The following is a 16488-nucleotide window of genomic DNA, read 5'->3' as shown; positions in this document are numbered from 1 at the left end:
GACCACACAGGCAAGGCCTCACCAGGCAAGTACAGGGGACAAATATAGCTGGACCTAGAGGCTAGACCAATGGTCATGGACCTTCACTTGACCCCCAGAGGAGGGAAGCACTCCCTGCCAGTCCTCAACACCCCCCCGGAAGGGGTCTTTACCCTTCCTGCTCTGCCAGCTGCCTCCTCCATCAAGTGTGCACAATCCCTAAGCCTCGTCTTGCCCTCAGAGGCCAAGTTCACCATGGCGTCAGCATATCCTAGGGAACAAATGCATCCTTTTCTTTGCCCTGGCATCAGTGACTTCATCCCCAGTGGGCTGGGTTAGTCACCGGACTGAGGGTGGAGGGCCAGCCAGTTCTCCGCAAAGCCCAGCCTAGGTCTTGTGGCTGAGAAGAGGGAACAGCTGCGGGTGTGAATGATCTGTGCAGACCTGCCCTCACCCCCCACCTCCTGCTGTGGCTCCCTGTGTCCTGCAGAGTAAGGGGGCACTGACCCACCAGCACTGAGCACTTAACACAGGCACAGCAGTGCCAGGATTTTTTTGTTTTTTCTTTTTTTGAGACAGAGTCTCACTCTGTCACCCTCGGTAGAGTGCCATGGTATTGTAGCTCACTGCAAACTCAAACTGTTGGGCTCAAGCAGTCCTCTCTCCCCGGCCTCCCGAGGACCTGAGACTACAGGCACTTGCCACAACATCCAGCTGTTTTTTTATTTTAAAGGGGCAGACTTTTGTTCTGGCTCAGGCTGGTCTTGAACTCCTGAGCTCAAGCAATCCACCCACCTCGGTCTCCCAGAGTGCTGGGGTCCCAGGCGTGAGCCACGGCGCCGGGCCTGCCAGGCACTTTTCAAATGAGTGGACCAGCTCACACTCAGTGAGCAGACAGTGATACTGAAAGGTTAAGTCTCATACCCAGCATCACATGGTTCCATGGTGTCACTTATTCTTCACCACAGCCAGGAGGGTAGGCATTCTTACTCCCATTTTGCAGAGGGACAAACTGAGGCATGGAGAGAGGAAATAACTCATGCAGGGACAAAGGAGTCAAAGATGAATGAGGAGTCTGCCCCATGGTCAAGGAGAAGCCTCTGTAAGAGTGAAGATGAGGCGTAGAAACAGCATTTAGGAAACAAAGCCCTTGGAAACTCAGTCTCCTTATCCATAAAACGGGATAATGATGCCCACCCCTCAGAGCTGCTGAGAGTCTGGGAGAGGACATGGTGGGGACACTTGCAGAGATGGGGGAGCCCAGGACACGCACAGGCATCCCGCTGCTTGGCAGTCTCTCCTGCAGTCACCCTGGCGCAGTGACGGACACGCACAGCCATCCCGCTGCGTGGCAGTCTCTCCTGCAGTCACCCTGGCGCAGTGATGGACATGCACAGGCATCCCGCTGCGTGGCAGTCTCTCCCACAGTCACCCTGGCGCAGTGATGGACACGCACAGGCATCCCGCTGCGTGGCAGTCTCTCCCACAGTCACCCTGGCGTAGTGATGGGCTCGTGCAGGAGCCTCCAGCAGCTTATGTTTGAAGTTGGGCAAGTGGTGTGGGGCTGGCAAGACTTTCAAAAAGCAGGTCTGTAAGGGTCACCTCCACCACAGCTTGGCGCCTGTAGCTCAAGCGGCTAAGGTGCCAGCCACATACACGAGAGCTGGCAGGTTCAAATCCAGCCCACCCCTGCCAAACAACAATGGCAACTACAACCAAAACATAGCTGGGCATTGTGGTGGGTGCCTGTGGTCCCAGCTACTTGGGAGGCTGAGGCAAGAGAATCGCTTAAGCCCAGGAGTTGGAGGTTGCTGTGAGCCGTGTGAAGCCACGGCACTCTACCGAGGGCGACAGCTTGAGGCTCTGTCTCAAAAAAGAAAAGGGTCACCTCCACAACGGAGAGCAGGGCATGTGGCTCATGAATTGACCTCTTGTGGTGGAGCCGCCAGCCTCTCCCCTGTGTCCTCACACTCCTCCTGGCTGTCCCTGAGTCTCTCCCAGCCCCATCAAAGCCATGGAAGCAGCCTTCTGAGAACCAGGCGATGCCCTCTGGGAGCTTGGAAAAGCCATGCCTACCCATGTGCCTCAGTCTCTCCATCTGTAAACCAGGGGCAGGGGGGCCTTAGTATGGTGGTGTTGGAAAGGAGGTGAACAGAGGTGGACATAGTCACGAGGACCAAAGTGAGGCCCAGGGGCTCCCAGGAGAGTCTCGGACCTCTGGTCCTATAGTCTTTTCCTGGCCTTGCCTACAAATGACACCTTCTCTCTCAGATCACCTCCGGGGACAAAGTGCCACTCACCTTTCTTTGCCATGTGCCTGCTCTGACTGGTATTTAGCACAGAATAGGCCTGTCATGTGCATGTGACAAATGCCCCTTCCAGCGGAGTGTCCCTGGAGCTGCATGGCCCAGGAGATGTGGGAAATCAGAGCCTGAATGGGCAACCTGGCCAATACAAGGGCATGGGGCATAAAGGCCTCACATGCGTCAGGGATGTGACAGGCCAGGGATGGAAACCTGAGGACTAGGCAAGAGGCAAAGGCTGGCAGGAAGACTGGGAGGAGGGTTTAGGAAGATGGCGCAGGAAGAAAAAGAGCTTGCTGCAGTTAACTGGATAGACCCCATCCATAGGCCCTGGGAGGACAAAGGCCAGAGGGGAGTGAGTGAGGTGATGGATGAGTAGATGGGATAGGATGGACAGATGGATGGATGGGTGGATGGACAGATGGATGGGTGGATGGACAGATGGATGGATGGAGAGATGGATGGATGGGTGGATGGATAGATGGATGGATGGAGAGATGGATGGATGGAGAGATGGATGGATGGGTGGATGGATAGATGGATGGATGGGTGGATGGACAGATGGATGGGTGGATGGACAGATGGACCGATGGAGAGATGGATGGATGGGTGGATGGATGAGGAGACTGATGTGAGGAAAGGAAAACAGAGGGATAAAGAGAAAGTTAGATGAGGAGAAGTGGGTGGATGGATAACAGGAAGAAAGGAAGATGTGCAGGGTGTGTGGACGGATGGATGAGTGTGTGCACAGCTAGTTGGAGAGGCATGTGGGTAGGTGAGTGTGTGAGTGTCAGGGTGAGTGAGTAGGGCCATGGAAACAGGGGCTGCTCTACCCATTAAAGTTACTGAGCAAAATTCCCTACTGGGAGAACGGACCAGATAAACCCTTGAATACAGTTCTTACCCTGTGTGGCACAAGGAAGCGAGGCCAGTGTGAGCAGTGACAGGATAGTAATATCCAAGGGAGAGTTTCCTTAGGTCAGTGGGGCCTATGATAGAACAGGAAGCCTTGAAAGATGGTGAGCTTCCCGTCACTGGGGGTGTGCAAGCCCGGGCTGGGCAGCTGCTCCCCCAACACACTGTGGAGGTGCACTCGTGGCAGGTGGGGCTCCACTTCTGATAACAAGACGGGGAAATTTGGGTTCCTGAATCCCCCAGGGAGCCTACTGTAGAAACACAACCTGCTTCAGATAAAAAGTTCCTTCCTGGCATGCAGCTGCCGACCTCTGGTGTGGGAGTCAGGCCGCAATCCAAGGTGGATTTCCCATGCTGCACAGGCCAGGACTAGAGGCCCGAGGACAGAGCAGGTCTTTGCCCTGGAACCCAGGCTTAGGCAGGCTCTTGGAGACCTGGTCCACCATCCCCGACTGTGTCTGTGGGCAGGTGACAGCCCTCTCTGCCTCAGTTTCCTCATGGGTGAAATGGAGGCCCTGCTGTGCCTTAGGATGGGGATGGCTGTACATGATGCCAGGGCACTTCAGAGTACCAGGCTTGCCCTTCTGGGGGATGTGAGTGGAAAGTAGACCCTGTGAACATGGACCTTCATCTGTGAGTCATTGTCCCTGGGGGCTCTGCCTGGGAAGCCCCAGCTGCCTACCCTGGGCTGTGCCCGGGAGCAGCTGGTAGGGGGGAAGATAGGGGCTCCAGCTGGCCCTCAGTGTGTAAATGCCCCCAACCCCAAGGCCCTCGGCTGCTCAGAAGGGCCCAGCCCTTCATCCCACACCCTCCTACCCCCACATGAAGGAGCTGGCACACTCTGACCCCAGTATGGGCTTTTAGAACAAGACCACCACGGTTCAGATCTCCACCCCCCACCTCTTAGGTCTGCCACCTGGGATAAGTGACTGCCCCAACCATGCCTCAGTTTCCTCACATGTAAAACAAAGCCAACAATAAAACCCACTTTGTAAGGTCATTGGGAGGATTGGGTGAGTTAGTTTGGGGCCTGTGGAGAGCTTAGGCCAGTGCCTTGGGCTCCTCTGGCCCACAGTGGTCAGAGGTGAAACTAAGGCCAGAGGGGGATGGTCCACACCCAGCATCCTCCTGCAAAGAGCCTTGGCAGGGCTAAAACCTCTCGCCTGCCAGCTAGAGACCCTTGGGGCCCGCCGCTCTCTGGAGGAGCAGCCCTGATACCGTCTTCATTTCGATGTCTGTCGACCCCCAGCTTTCTCCAGCAGTGGGGCAGGCAGAGCAGCCCCTTCCCTGGTCCTGGTCTCGGCCATCCGGTCGGGTGGGCTGACTGCAGGCGGCAGGGCTGGTGTTGGGTTTAGTCCCCTGGGGAGATGAGGGAGGATGCGGCCCGCCCATCCTCAGCTCCCCGCCCACCTCCCTCCCTCAAAGCTGAAGCTGCCACTCCTGTCCCAGGCCAGCCTCTGGACACAGGGCCAGCCCCTAGGCTCCCGCAGCTGCGCTTTCCCTCACCGGGTGGACGCCCCTCACCAGTCCCGCCCTGAGTGACTCACTGCTCCCCTGGCCCAAAACCACTGCTGTCTCCTGGCTGGGAGGCGGGCGCAAGGTTGTGCAGAAGCCATGGGGTCTGGTGTGTAGAGGGCCACTCGGCCAGGAGGGTCTGGAGCAGCCAGATAGGACAGTACAGAGGCTGGCCCTGGGACAGCAGGGACAGCAGCTTAAACCTGCAGTGTCCTGTGGGAGCCAGTGCCATCCCTCTCTCGCAGCTTTTGGGCCTTTTCTTTCTTCTTCCCACCATGAAGAAGGAAGTGACCTGAGAGCTGGAGAAGAGAGCCAGCCCCTGGCTGGGAGGAGACCCAGGGTCAGAAGCCGTGGCCGTGGGCCCTGGGCCACTTGCTCCCTCAGCAAGCCAGGCATGAAGGGTGGTGGCAGCGCTGTGTGGAGCCTTATGTGGAAATACTGCGTCTCCGTGAGGACCCTCAGGTACCAGGGTGATGAGCGGGTGGCATTGCTGGCATCTGTCACCTGGCGGGTGGGGCAAGTGGGCCCAGGCTGGCCAGTTTGCATGGCTGTGTGAGGGTCCAGGAGGGAGTAGTATGGAGTGCAGGAAAAGCTGTGTCTGGCACCCTCCTGAGCAACTTGCAGTCTCCAGCCAGGAGGAGGGAGGAGAGTAGCACCATGGCCAGCCAGGGAGTGTGTGGGCATTTGCCTGGGGCCCAGAGCACCCACTTGGGGAGTGAGTCCCGAGACAGGTAGGGTGTTACGTAACTCGCTGGCATGGGGCACAGCTGTGCGGCCTTGGCCCTGCCCCCCAGCCCCTCTGAGCCTCTTACCCATCAGTGAAATGGGGCTCCAGCTCATACCCCTACTGCGCAGTGTAAGCAGCTACTTTGTGTGACCATAAACATTAATCATCGCATGGCCGAGCGCTCAGCCCTGATGGAGGCACCAAGTCTCCTGGCTCAGCACTGGTTTTGGCGTCATTAGTGCTGTGAAGTGGGTTCACCTCTCCAGCCAAAGTTTCTCATCGGCAGATCCTTTTAGGATTCTTGTGAGGATTGAATGAGGTGATACCAAGAACAGGGCCGGCACACTGCCAGCGCTCACGGAGCAGTAGGGGTGATTTCTGCCGCCGTTGTGTCTTCTCGGCTGGACAGCTGGGGAGGTGTGCCGGGATGTGTCTGTGTGGGGCAGTGGGGAGGGAGAGTGGAGCAGAGCTCCTTGGCCCCGGAGGAGAGGACACCCATTCATGGTGGGTCCAGCCTCTGCAGCTGCCAGGATTCAGACCAGGGAACAAGAAGCCAGGTTGTGTGTGATCTTAGGTCTCTTCCGTAAAGGGTGATTGGATGGGGCCATAATTTGCTGATGGGAGGGCTTGGCAGCAGCCATCTACTTGAAAGATGTCTTCATATTTTTGATACCACCTAAGGGCATATTTTTTACTCTAACTGGTTTTACAAAGGCTAAGGCCTTGAAAGAGTCTCCCTCTTTCTTTCCTCACCCCACCTGGTATATAAACTATATAAATCAACCTTCCTTCCTTCCTTTCTTCTCCCCTTCCTTCCTTTTCTCCTTCTTTCTTTTCTTTCTTCCTTCTCAAAGTACTTGTGACAGCTAACAGGAAATACCTACAGTAACACAATCGACACCCAGATACCCAGCGCCGTGGTGTGTCTGTGGCCCCAACTACTCACGAGGCCGAGGCAGGAGGATGCCTTGAGCTGAGGAGTAGAAGCCATAGCACACAGTGACTGCACCTGTGAATAGCCACTGCGCTCAGCCTGAGCAACATAGTGAGACCTCGTCTCTTAAAATAAGGTCCAGGAAAAGCACCATTTCGAATAAGATGTCATAATCTAGGATTCAAAAAGAACAGAACAGAGGTAGTAGGGTCCTGAGGTCCTTCTGTTCAGGTGAAAATTGCCAAGCTTCCTGGCAGCTGAAGGGCAAGGGGAAACCCAGTTATACAGCTCACTGTTACTGTAATAAGAAACCATAATTGCAGTAGTCACAGTAAGAGTGTTGGGGCCCTGGGCCCCAGCCTGGGTGGTGGGCCTTGGGCCTAGGCAGGTTTGGGGGGAGCTGGGCAGACATCGAAGGCTGAGGTAATCTCTTGGGAAGGGGGTGTCATTGGCTGTGGGAATGGAGAGAGGCAGAGCTCATCGCTGGAGTGAGTCAGTAGCTGCCTGCCCCCGGCCTGGACTCTGGGATAACCTCTTTGAGTGGGTAACTCAGAGGCTGGGCAGGAGGGAACCAATCTCTAGGCTTCAGCAAATGCCTTGTGTGCTTTTCCTCTGACCATGGCTGGATTTCCCTGTGTCTCATTCTGTCTTGAGGTTTCCGGGGATTGGCACTTTGGAAACCTCAAGGATTATTTACAGGATGCAGAGGGCCCAGCACTGGGAGGCCCACGATGCCCTGCCAGGCCAGGGTGAGCCCTCACCCCTTCTAAGCTGCTGCTTGCCCAAAGAGCAGCACCACCTCACAGAGCCTGGCAGACCAGCCTCTCTGTGCCTCAGTTTCCTCATCCACGAAATGAGAATAATTATATAGCTGCCCGTCAGGGCTGTCAGGTAGAGCCTTACGTGGACCTTGGTAAGTGCTCACCAAGTGTTTGTGGCCGCTGGTAGCTGCAAAGGCAGGCTGGCTTTGCAGGAAAGCCATGAACATAGTCAGGTGTCCACCTTACCAGAGCAGCTCGGGTGGGTGTGGGCACATAATTAACACTGGGTTTGCCCCAAACCCACACTTAGCACCCATAAGTACCGGGCACCTCTGTAGTTAGCTGGGGAGGTGGGCTCCAGAAGAAGCAAGCGCTCTGCTCCCTGGATCCCTGCCCTATTCTGTTAGCCACCCCCCACCACCACCACAAAGGCCACTCCCCTTGCAAGTCAGCCACGGAACCATGATTCAGCCAGAGCAGGCCCTGGGAGAGATCCCAGCCCCTCAGTTGCCAGGGAAGACCTGAGTCAGCAGGTCTGCAGCCTGAGGTGGAGCTGGCGGCAGCCACAGGGACAAATTGGAGGGTTGTGATCGGACAGCACATAGTTTTCCACTTGCGTCTTTAGATTCCCCTGTGCATGAGCCTATTGCCCTGGCTGGGTCCCACTCACATCTGGAAAAGCGTGAGGTGTGTGCAGGGAGCAGCCCTGGCTTTCTTCCCACTGCAGCCACAGAGCTGGGGCAAAGTCTCTGGAATGTTGGCCCAGGGACTCTGAGGTTATCGTTCTAGCTCTGAGCCCTCTCCTGGACAGGACAGCTTGGGAGCCAGACACACTGTGATCCAAAGGCAGCAAGGGTAGGTTGTGAGCTGTGCGGTCTTGGGCAAGTGGCTGAACCTCTCTGGGCCTGTTTCCTAGTCTGCGGGCTGGGGGAACCGTGCTAGCTAGTGGGCTTCCTGAGTGAGGTCACCAGTGGCCTCTGCTGGCTTGGAACCCGTGGAGTGCATGGCTGTGCCCCTCTTCCTCCAGGTCTCTGCTGGGGGCCGCAGAGGCAGAGTGGTGAAGTGGGGAGAACACGGGCTCAGGAGTCAAGCCCACCTGAGTTCAAAACCCAGCTCAGCCCCTTTCTCCTTTGGAAGTGGCTTTTAGAGATACTCTGAAGTTTGGATAGGATGATCCCCCCAAGCCTGCCCCCCACCCCCAGCATAGGTGCTGCTCCGTGTCAGCTGCTGTCCTGACAGGCAGCCTCTCTGTGCCTCTGTTTCCTGCCTGTGAGATGAGGGCGTCCGTAGTCCTCAAGAACAGATAAGACCCTTAAGCAAGCTCTCCACCCCTACCCCCTCCCTGCTTCTGCTGTGGCTGCCATTTCTCTGAGCAGTCACCTCCAAGCCCCTGTCAGGCAGCACCCTGATAAATCCTCAGCCTGTCTCAAGTCAGGCAAGAAAACTAATTATGCGTCTGAGATTATTTTGGGAAAGAAATCATTTTGTGCCCTTGAGAGCCAATGGGGCATTTGAGCCTCCTGGTGGACCCGGCAGCCACTTGGGACACAAGGGGCAGGGTACTGGTAGGAGTGGGGTGGGTTCCCCTGCACAGGCCCTGCCCCCCTTCCTTTCCCCAGTGGCTGCTCTGAGCAGAATGGCCAGGGAGCAGCTGGCAGCCAGGCTCTGAGAGCTTCCAGGGAGCTTCCTGGACAATTAGCCATCTGAGGCCCCTCTGTGGAAGGCCCTATGGGCACTCCCCTTGGGACAGGGAGCTCACTACCTCCAAACTGAGCCATTCCTAACCAGCTCTGATGCAGGGAAATTCTTTCCCACTTGGAACTGGCACCTCCCTTCCTACTGTGTCCCCTCCCACACACACACACCGGGGGCCTGGCCCCGCCCGCTGGGCCCCCAACCCATCTGCTTCCCAGTTCTGTGACAGCCTGCAGGGACCAGGACTCTCTGAGGCTGCGGATGGGGTCAACAGCCTCCTCCCCACCGATTTCTGGACACACCATGAGCTGTCATCATCCCTCTTGGGAAGGGCCCAGAGCTGGGTATGGATGGGCAGGAGACCCTAGGTAAGGCAAGATGGGGCTGCCTCCTGCTTCACTCTGGCCCTGCCCGAGCTCACCAAGCTCCTTCCCAGATACTGTCCCTCTCAGTCCTGCAGGCCTCACCTCCTCCTCTCTGCTTTTCTTGCTGGCCATTGCTCCTCACCCACCATGGAGCCTTTGTGCCTGGCCCTGTGCCAGGGACTCAACATACATTCTCATACCCGGCCTGCGGGAGGCGCTGTCCCATGGTACGGAGCAGAAATCTGGGGCTTGAGGCTTTGCATGACTGGCTTCCACCCAAGGTCATCAATTAGGCCCTCTTGGTGAGCTGTGCAGGGTGGCACTTGCCCTCAGGGAGCTCAGAGCTGGGCAAGGAGGCGGTGTGGGTGTAAACAGCCCCAGCACTTGGGGAAAACTTAATTCCACCAGTCAGCGCATGGTTTGCTGAGCACCTACTGGGCGCCAGCCCGTGCAAGTGAGGAGATAGCCTGGCCTCATGGAGCAGACATTCAGGTGGGAGAGAAATGAAAAACAGGAAAGAAACAGGTGAAGGTATCTTTAAACAACAAGGCACAACACGGAAGGGTGATAGAGTGAGAGGGCGAGGGGGCCATGTGGCCTGGGACCGGAAAGGAAAGCCCTGTCCTGGCGGCAGGGCGGCACATGGGTGGAGAGGCAAAATGTGGTCCATCCATACCAGGGAGCAGCGTTCAGCCAGGAGAAGGAATGAAACTCTGACCCAAGCTGCAACATGGCTGAACATTGAAAGCATTATGCTGAGTGAAAGAAGCCAGTTATAAGAGACCACAGCTTACACGGCTCCATTTATAGGAAATGTCCAGAACAGGCAACTCCACAGAGACAGGAAGTAGATTCGCATCATCCAGGGCTTGGGTGTGGGGGGAACAGAGTGACAGGTACAGGGTTTCTCTTTGGGGTGATGAAAAACTATTCTAAACTTAGTTTGTGGTGATGGTTGCACAACTCTGTAAATGCAGGCAGTCCCCGAGTTACAAACCTCTGACTGACATATGACTCATACTTATGAACGGCAGCTATTACAGGTAAAAGGTAAATATCTGTTCCAGCCTGCATATAAATTTAACTTAAGAACAAATATACAGGCTCAGCACCCATTAGCCCAGTGGTTAGGGCGCCGGCCACATATACCAAGGCTGGCAGGTTTGAACCCTGCCCAGGCCAGCTAAATAACAATGACAACTGCAACAAAAATAGCCAGGCATTGTGGCAGGCACCTGTAATCCCAGCTACTTGGGAGGCTGAGGTGAGAGAATCACTTAAGCCCAAGAGTTGGAGGTTGCAGGGAACTGTGACACCACAGCACTCTACTAAGGGTGACATAATGAGACTCTGTCTCAAAAAAAAAAAACAACAACAACAACAACAACAAACCTGCAGAACCTATCTCATTTGTAACCCAGGGACTGCCTGTATGCTAAAATCATTGAACTGTATACTTTTAAATGGGTGAATTGTATGGTGTGTGACTTATACCTCACTTCACCTGTTTTTTCAAGTAGACGGTTAGAAAAAAAACCGAGCAAGGAAAAGGCCACTCTAAGGAGGTGGCCTTGAGTTGAGAGTGACAGGAAGAAGTGAGCTTGTAAGGATCTTAGGGAGAATACTGCAGTGCAGAGGGGACAGCAAATGCAAAGGCGCTGGGACAGGAGCCTGCCTGGAGTGTTTGGAGAGCCCTAAGGAGGAGGCCCCGGTGGGCAGGGCCAGATTCCAGGGAGGGCTTGCGGCTTACTGGGGTGGGAGAGGCAGGGCAGGGTGTGAGGCGAGACATGATGTGCTTTCTGTTTTTAAAACAATCACTTAGGCTACTGGGAGGAAATGAGACTGTGCAGGGGGTGGGGGAAGGGGAGGCCCGTCAGGAGGTGGTGGCCACTGTCTAGTGAGACAGACTGGCAGCGGTGGGAATTCGGGGCACAGTCACTCCCAGACACTATGAAGGGAAGGCTTCCTGGAGGAAGGGACTGGGCAGGGCCCCTGAGAATGTAGGGGGTGAGCCAGCAAGGGGAGAAGTAGAGAGGGCTGTCCCCTGTGGGGGGCTCAGAGGACCTGCCTGGCCATAGGAGATGAAGCTGGCACCCTACTCTGCCCCCGCCACCCTGGGTCCCCTTTTGGCCCCAAGCTGCTTTTATAGTAAGCAAGGCACCATCTCTTCAGGGCCACCTGTCATATTGCCTTTGCCCTGCCAGCCTGGACTGGCCCTCAGTGAGAGTGTAGCACCCACGTGGCCAGAGACCCAGCTGGAGCCTTATGCTCTGAAAAAACAGCCTCCCCGAAATTCAAGTGCCCCTGAAATTCGATCAGCCCCAAGAGACCGGCCACGGAGGCAGCTGTATTATTTATTGACTGGGTCTGCCCAGTGAAGCTGTTTGGACCATACAGACCTTGGAGGTGCACCTTGGCAGAGTCCGGTGGGGGCCAGGTGGAGGGTAAGAGGGCTGGCGGGGGCCCCGGGGTGTCAGGCACCCTCTCCCTGGGGCGTGGTTTCCTGGATGCCGACCCAGCAGGGAGGAAGTCAGACGTCAGGCCCTGCTACGGGGAGGGCCCACAGCTCATCCCCAGGGGCCTCGGAGGCAGGCCAGGCCCTGAGGCTCCAGGAGGACCTCCGCCCCCTCGACACCCACACTGTGAGTACCGCTCACCCGGCCCCGGGGAGGAAGGGGTCTCGGCAACTGCCAAGGCAGCCTGCTGTGGCTGGGTCTCTGCACCATCACCAGGCTTTCCACTGTTTCTTGGAGCTGTTTTCTGTGACCTGTTTCTCACTGCCTGGATGGCACACAGGTGGCACCCTGGGCCCAGGAACTCCAGGTGTTTCCCCATAGCCACAAAGGGAAGTTCTGTGGCTCCCCCGGGCATTAGACCAGCCCCAGGCCTGTTGAGGGTGAGGTCTATGGCCCCTCAGGCCACCCCAAATTCTGGGAGTGTTGGTTCTTTGCCTACGGCCCTCACAACCACCCTAAGAAAGAGGCACTCTTGACAACGCCCATTTTACAGCTGAATAAACTGAGTCCCTCAGAGGTCACACGGTGCCCAGGGCTCTGGAGCATAGTCAGTGTGGTTTCCTTCTTCCTGCCGCCCTCCACCCACACCCTCCACCCACGGAGCATAAGCCTTGAGCCCATGAAAGCTCAGCGAGGCCTCGCCTGGAGCCTGACCCCCTCAAGTCCAGTCAGCTGTGCTAAGAGGGCCCTGCCCTTGAGTAGCTCTTTCCCTCCCCAGGCTACTGGGGCCATTTCCCCATCGAGTAGGTGGCCCAGTGTGTGGCCCCGAAAGAGCTCTCTTGACTCACAGACAATTTTAGTTTCTTTCTGAGTCTCCAGAGGGGAACCTTGAGGGTCTACAGATCCCTGGTGCGGGGAGAATCTGGGGATTGTCCCCAAGTGTTACTGTCCCTCGGATATCCCCTTTAGTGAGATGGGAGCCATGGAGCCAACTGTATACCCAGGGAGGTTCCCACTGAGCCCTGCTTCCTCATTTAAGACCCATAAGTCTAGAAGAGAGGGCTTTTGCTGCTGCCCCAGGCCCAGAGGCCTCGGCTCTTCTGTTCGATGTCACGTGGCTGGTGTAAGTTGGGGGGCTGGAGTTTGAACACAGAGTGACTCTGGGACCTCAGTGCTGCCTTCTTTCTGGGGTGAGGGGGACAGTGTGAGTGTTCTGTTCTTTCCCCATCTCTGGGTCTCAGATTTTCCATCTGCTGTGGGCTGGACTCCTGTCCTGAGAAGGGGGCTGGCTGTCCTGCTGGCCCCCAAGTCTTGGGCCTTGTTGTGGGAGGCTTGGCTGCAGGAGGGAGAGCTTCCAAGGCTGCTCTGAGCCTGGATCAGAAAACCTTCCTTCGACCACCCTTAACAGCTGCCTGGTAACCCCAGTGAAACAGAGGGTGTGGGCCTGAGGACCCATGGTGAGAACCCAGATCCCAGGGTTCTGGCCTGGAGCTAAGCAGCCATGGTTAGGGTCCCAGGAGTGCTTTTGTAGTGCAAACAGGGGAGCCTGGCCAGGTGGCTGCCAGCACCTATGTTCAAGGCCCAGTTCAGTCCATTAGAAGGTGCCCCGAGGATGGGGCAGAAAGGGTATAACCAGGAGCCAGGACAACTGGGCCCCGGAACAGGTGCCACTGCAGACTCGAGGGGACCTCCTGCCCTTCCTTACCTGCAAAATGGCCAGGTGGAATCAGGAGCCTTTAAGCAGTGTGTGACTCTGAGCAGAGTTTCAAGCACGTTATTCGTTCATAAATTCAATTATTCAACAAATGTTTCTTGGGCACTATCTTGTCTCTAAGACTAAAAAGGTGATAGGCAAACCCAGAATGGAAACATCCCTGCCCTGGTGGGTATGGGGGCGTCAGTATATGATACAGATGTGCCGTCTGAAGGCAGTAAGGGGATGGATGGCCAGAGGGGTAAGTGGTAGGCACATTTCACTGTACATGGTGCCTGGAAGAAAACACCTGCAGGCCATAGGCAGGCTGGAGGGGCCACACTGTGGCCTCTACTCACTGAGTCCTTTGTGGCAGCTCTATGTCGGGGGTCCTGTGACCCTTACCCAAGTCTGTGAGGGTGGGGTTGTTAGCCTGTTTGGTGGAAGAGCAAACCAATGCCCTGAAATTCAGTCCTGTGTGACTCCAGTGCTCTGGGAAAGAGGAGAGTGGACTGTGGCCAGCACAGTGGGGGGTCTAGACCATACCTAGTGTGTGGAAGCATCGTGGTAGCTGCTGGCTGGGGCCTAGGCTCCAAGGCCATGATTAGTTTCTGGGGTGTGGTCAGGCTGCAGGTTAAGAACCCAGACTTTGGGGGGAGTCTCAGCTCTGCTGCTTTTGTAACCGTGTGACCTTGGGTATGTCAGGTCACATCTCTGAGCTTCAGTTTATTGATGAGAATGGATGGATAGGATGGATGCGAGGAACAGAAAATGTGAATCAAGCAGAAAAGGGGTCTCACTGGCCCATGGAACAGAAAAATCTGGGGGTGGGAGGGAACTAACTTCAGAAACGGCTGGATCCTGGGGTTCAATTTGTAGATCTGGACTTTGCAGCTCCCATCTTTGCTTTCCTCCCTAAGGCTTCCCTTTGAGGCACGCCCTCTCCACAAGGGTGTCCCTGGCTTTGGGCCTGGTGTGTCGCAAGTGCGTAGAACACATTAGCCATCTCCTATTCAGATGTCACCGGCCCATGACAGGCCAGCTACAGGGGCCAGGCTGCAAGTGAACAACAAACTGTTTCTATCTTATGGATGTTCATAGTACCCTGAGGGAGATGGCACCAGAAAAGAGGAAATTGCCACACAAGGTGATCAGGGCTGAGGGGGGTGAGCTCAGAAGCCTGTGGGAGCCCAGAGGAAGAACATCAAACTTCTCATCTGGAAGGTTCCCCAAAGGCCTCCCGGAGGAGGTGGCAGCTGAGCTAGACTTTTAAAAGCAATGGGTATACTGACCTGGGATATGAGAACCGAGCGATCAGGAGCCCTGGGGTCAGGTCCAGGCCCAGCACACAGTAGGGCTGACCTGGCTTGTGCTAAGTCCTTGAGGTCATGGCTGAGCTTGAAAGATGAGTGTTTGGGCCCTGGCAGGGGTGGAGGTGACTGAGCCTACGTGTGGCTGGAAGGTACCCAGGCTGCAAGCTGTGAGGAGAATGAGCACTTAGCCCTGCTGTGTGCCAGCCACTTTCCACACCACAGCCTCTGGAGTCTCCTCATTACCACCTCTCAGAGAATGAAGCAGAGGTTCTGATCAGGTGCCGTTACAGACTGCCCTTCTCAGTGAGTCGATGAAACCTGTTTCCCCTCTCACTTAGAATTTGGAACTCACCCATTGACCGGGCTCAATGGCCTCTGCTCTGCCTTCAGGAGGCTGCTGGGCTGCCACCCAAGGCAGGGACAAATGGGGAAATCACCGTGTTAGAAACTGTGTGTGTTGAAACACCTTCCCAACCTCTGCTTGTACCAGCAACAGCAGCGGAAGCAAATCTGAAACCCACTGCCCGCACAAGAGGAGGGGGTCACAGCCAGAGGCTAGGTGTGAAGCGTAAGGACAAAGGCCCCTCGCGGAAGTGGGTGTGGACAGCCGCCTGCTTGTGGGCAACCAGGGAGGCCGACTCAGTTCTGAGCTCTCAGCAGTTGAAACCGATATTGAAACCACTTCTGAGCAGCCCCCGGTGTGTTCACACACAGCCACGATAAGCCAGTGGGATAACAGGGCAGGATCTAGGGTCAGGGCTTAATGCCTTGGGTAGTTTCTGTGACCCCTGGGCACCTCCCCTCATGTCTCTGAGGCTCAGTTTTCACCTCAGAAAGGATGACTGTCCCCAGAGTAAGGATTTAATGACATTACGCATGGGCGTACCCATGGGCAGTGGCATAGCCAAGGCTCAGTAAGTATCAATGATCATTATCCCCAAGTAAAATAAATGTTCTCAGTTTGAATTAAAAATTTTTTTAATTGTCATTTCTGTAACCATGGACTTGAGCAAAATGGGAAATTGGTTCCAGCTTCTGAGCCCCCAAGGTAGGCACAGGGTCTTCCAGCCCGCCTGTGCTCAGGATCTGCGTGGGGAGAGGTAACCCCAGATTTTCAATTTGTCAAATCCCAAACATCCAGGGTGTTCATTTCTTAAATGTTACAGTCTGAGACAAAGGTTTTTTGAAGTGAGAAAAAAAAAGTAGGGAACTTAGCCGTAGGCGTGCGAGCAGAGTGGAGGGAGGCAGGGGCAGATGCCAGCACCACCGCGGGATGGAGGGGGGTCTGTAGGGAGGTTTCTCAGAGGGAACAGCTGGGTCTGCAGCGTGAGGACACAGTGGCCAAGTGGAGAGAGCAGAGTGGGGTGTGTGGAGAACCTGGGTCCAGTCTCCGTGGTGTGTTTGGGAACAGCAGTCTGCCTTGGGTCTGGGAGGGATGAGGGCCAGAGTTCAAGCCATAACGGAAGGCAGGTTGGACCCAAGTCCAGAGCACTGGCCTCTCTGTGGGCAGGCAGAAACTTTCAAGGGCTTTTGAGCAGGAAATTGGGTTAACCAGTATTGTTTTGGTTGATGTAATTAAAAAAATAAAGTCCACAGGAGGCTGGCCTAAGGGAAAGACTGAATGTATTGGCTTCTATTTCTAAAGCAGCTTCAGGTACAGTTAGATTCAGGGGCTCGTCCCAGGTGGTGACATTTTTTCTCTTCTTTCATTTCTGTAGACTTGGTTCCCAGGCAGCTTCTCAGCCTGTGGTGGTCCCAGCAGCTCCAGGTTGACAGCTTTCTTACCAGCTCCTAATCCTGGCACAAACAGTCTCAACAGAATAGACTTCCCA

The 16488-nt window shown here is 55.6% G+C and overlaps 1 protein-coding gene across 5 annotated transcripts in view; it reads left to right on the top strand.

Annotated features, from left to right (window-relative positions):
- Positions 1-16488, top strand: part of IQSEC1 (IQ motif and Sec7 domain ArfGEF 1) — a 402419-nt gene that overhangs the window by 268987 nt on the left and 116944 nt on the right. The window contains exon 1 of one of the 5 annotated variants that reach the window (XM_053598863.1): positions 4768-5174. The exons of 3 other annotated variants lie outside the window; for them this stretch is intronic. In XM_053598863.1, coding sequence (XP_053454838.1) covers positions 5107-5174 — 68 coding nt within the window. In that variant the 5' untranslated portion in view covers positions 4768-5106. Of the gene's footprint in view, positions 1-4767; positions 5175-11710; positions 11837-16488 lie in introns of those variants that run through there. One more of the 5 variants, XM_053598867.1, reaches the window with a different exon arrangement.

The sequence above is a fragment of the Nycticebus coucang genome, chromosome 8 (assembly GCF_027406575.1).
Source record: "Nycticebus coucang isolate mNycCou1 chromosome 8, mNycCou1.pri, whole genome shotgun sequence".
Taxonomy (NCBI): domain Eukaryota; kingdom Metazoa; phylum Chordata; class Mammalia; order Primates; family Lorisidae; genus Nycticebus; species Nycticebus coucang.
The sequence above is the reverse complement of the archived record's forward strand: the minus strand, read 5'-3'. Positions and strand labels throughout refer to the sequence as shown.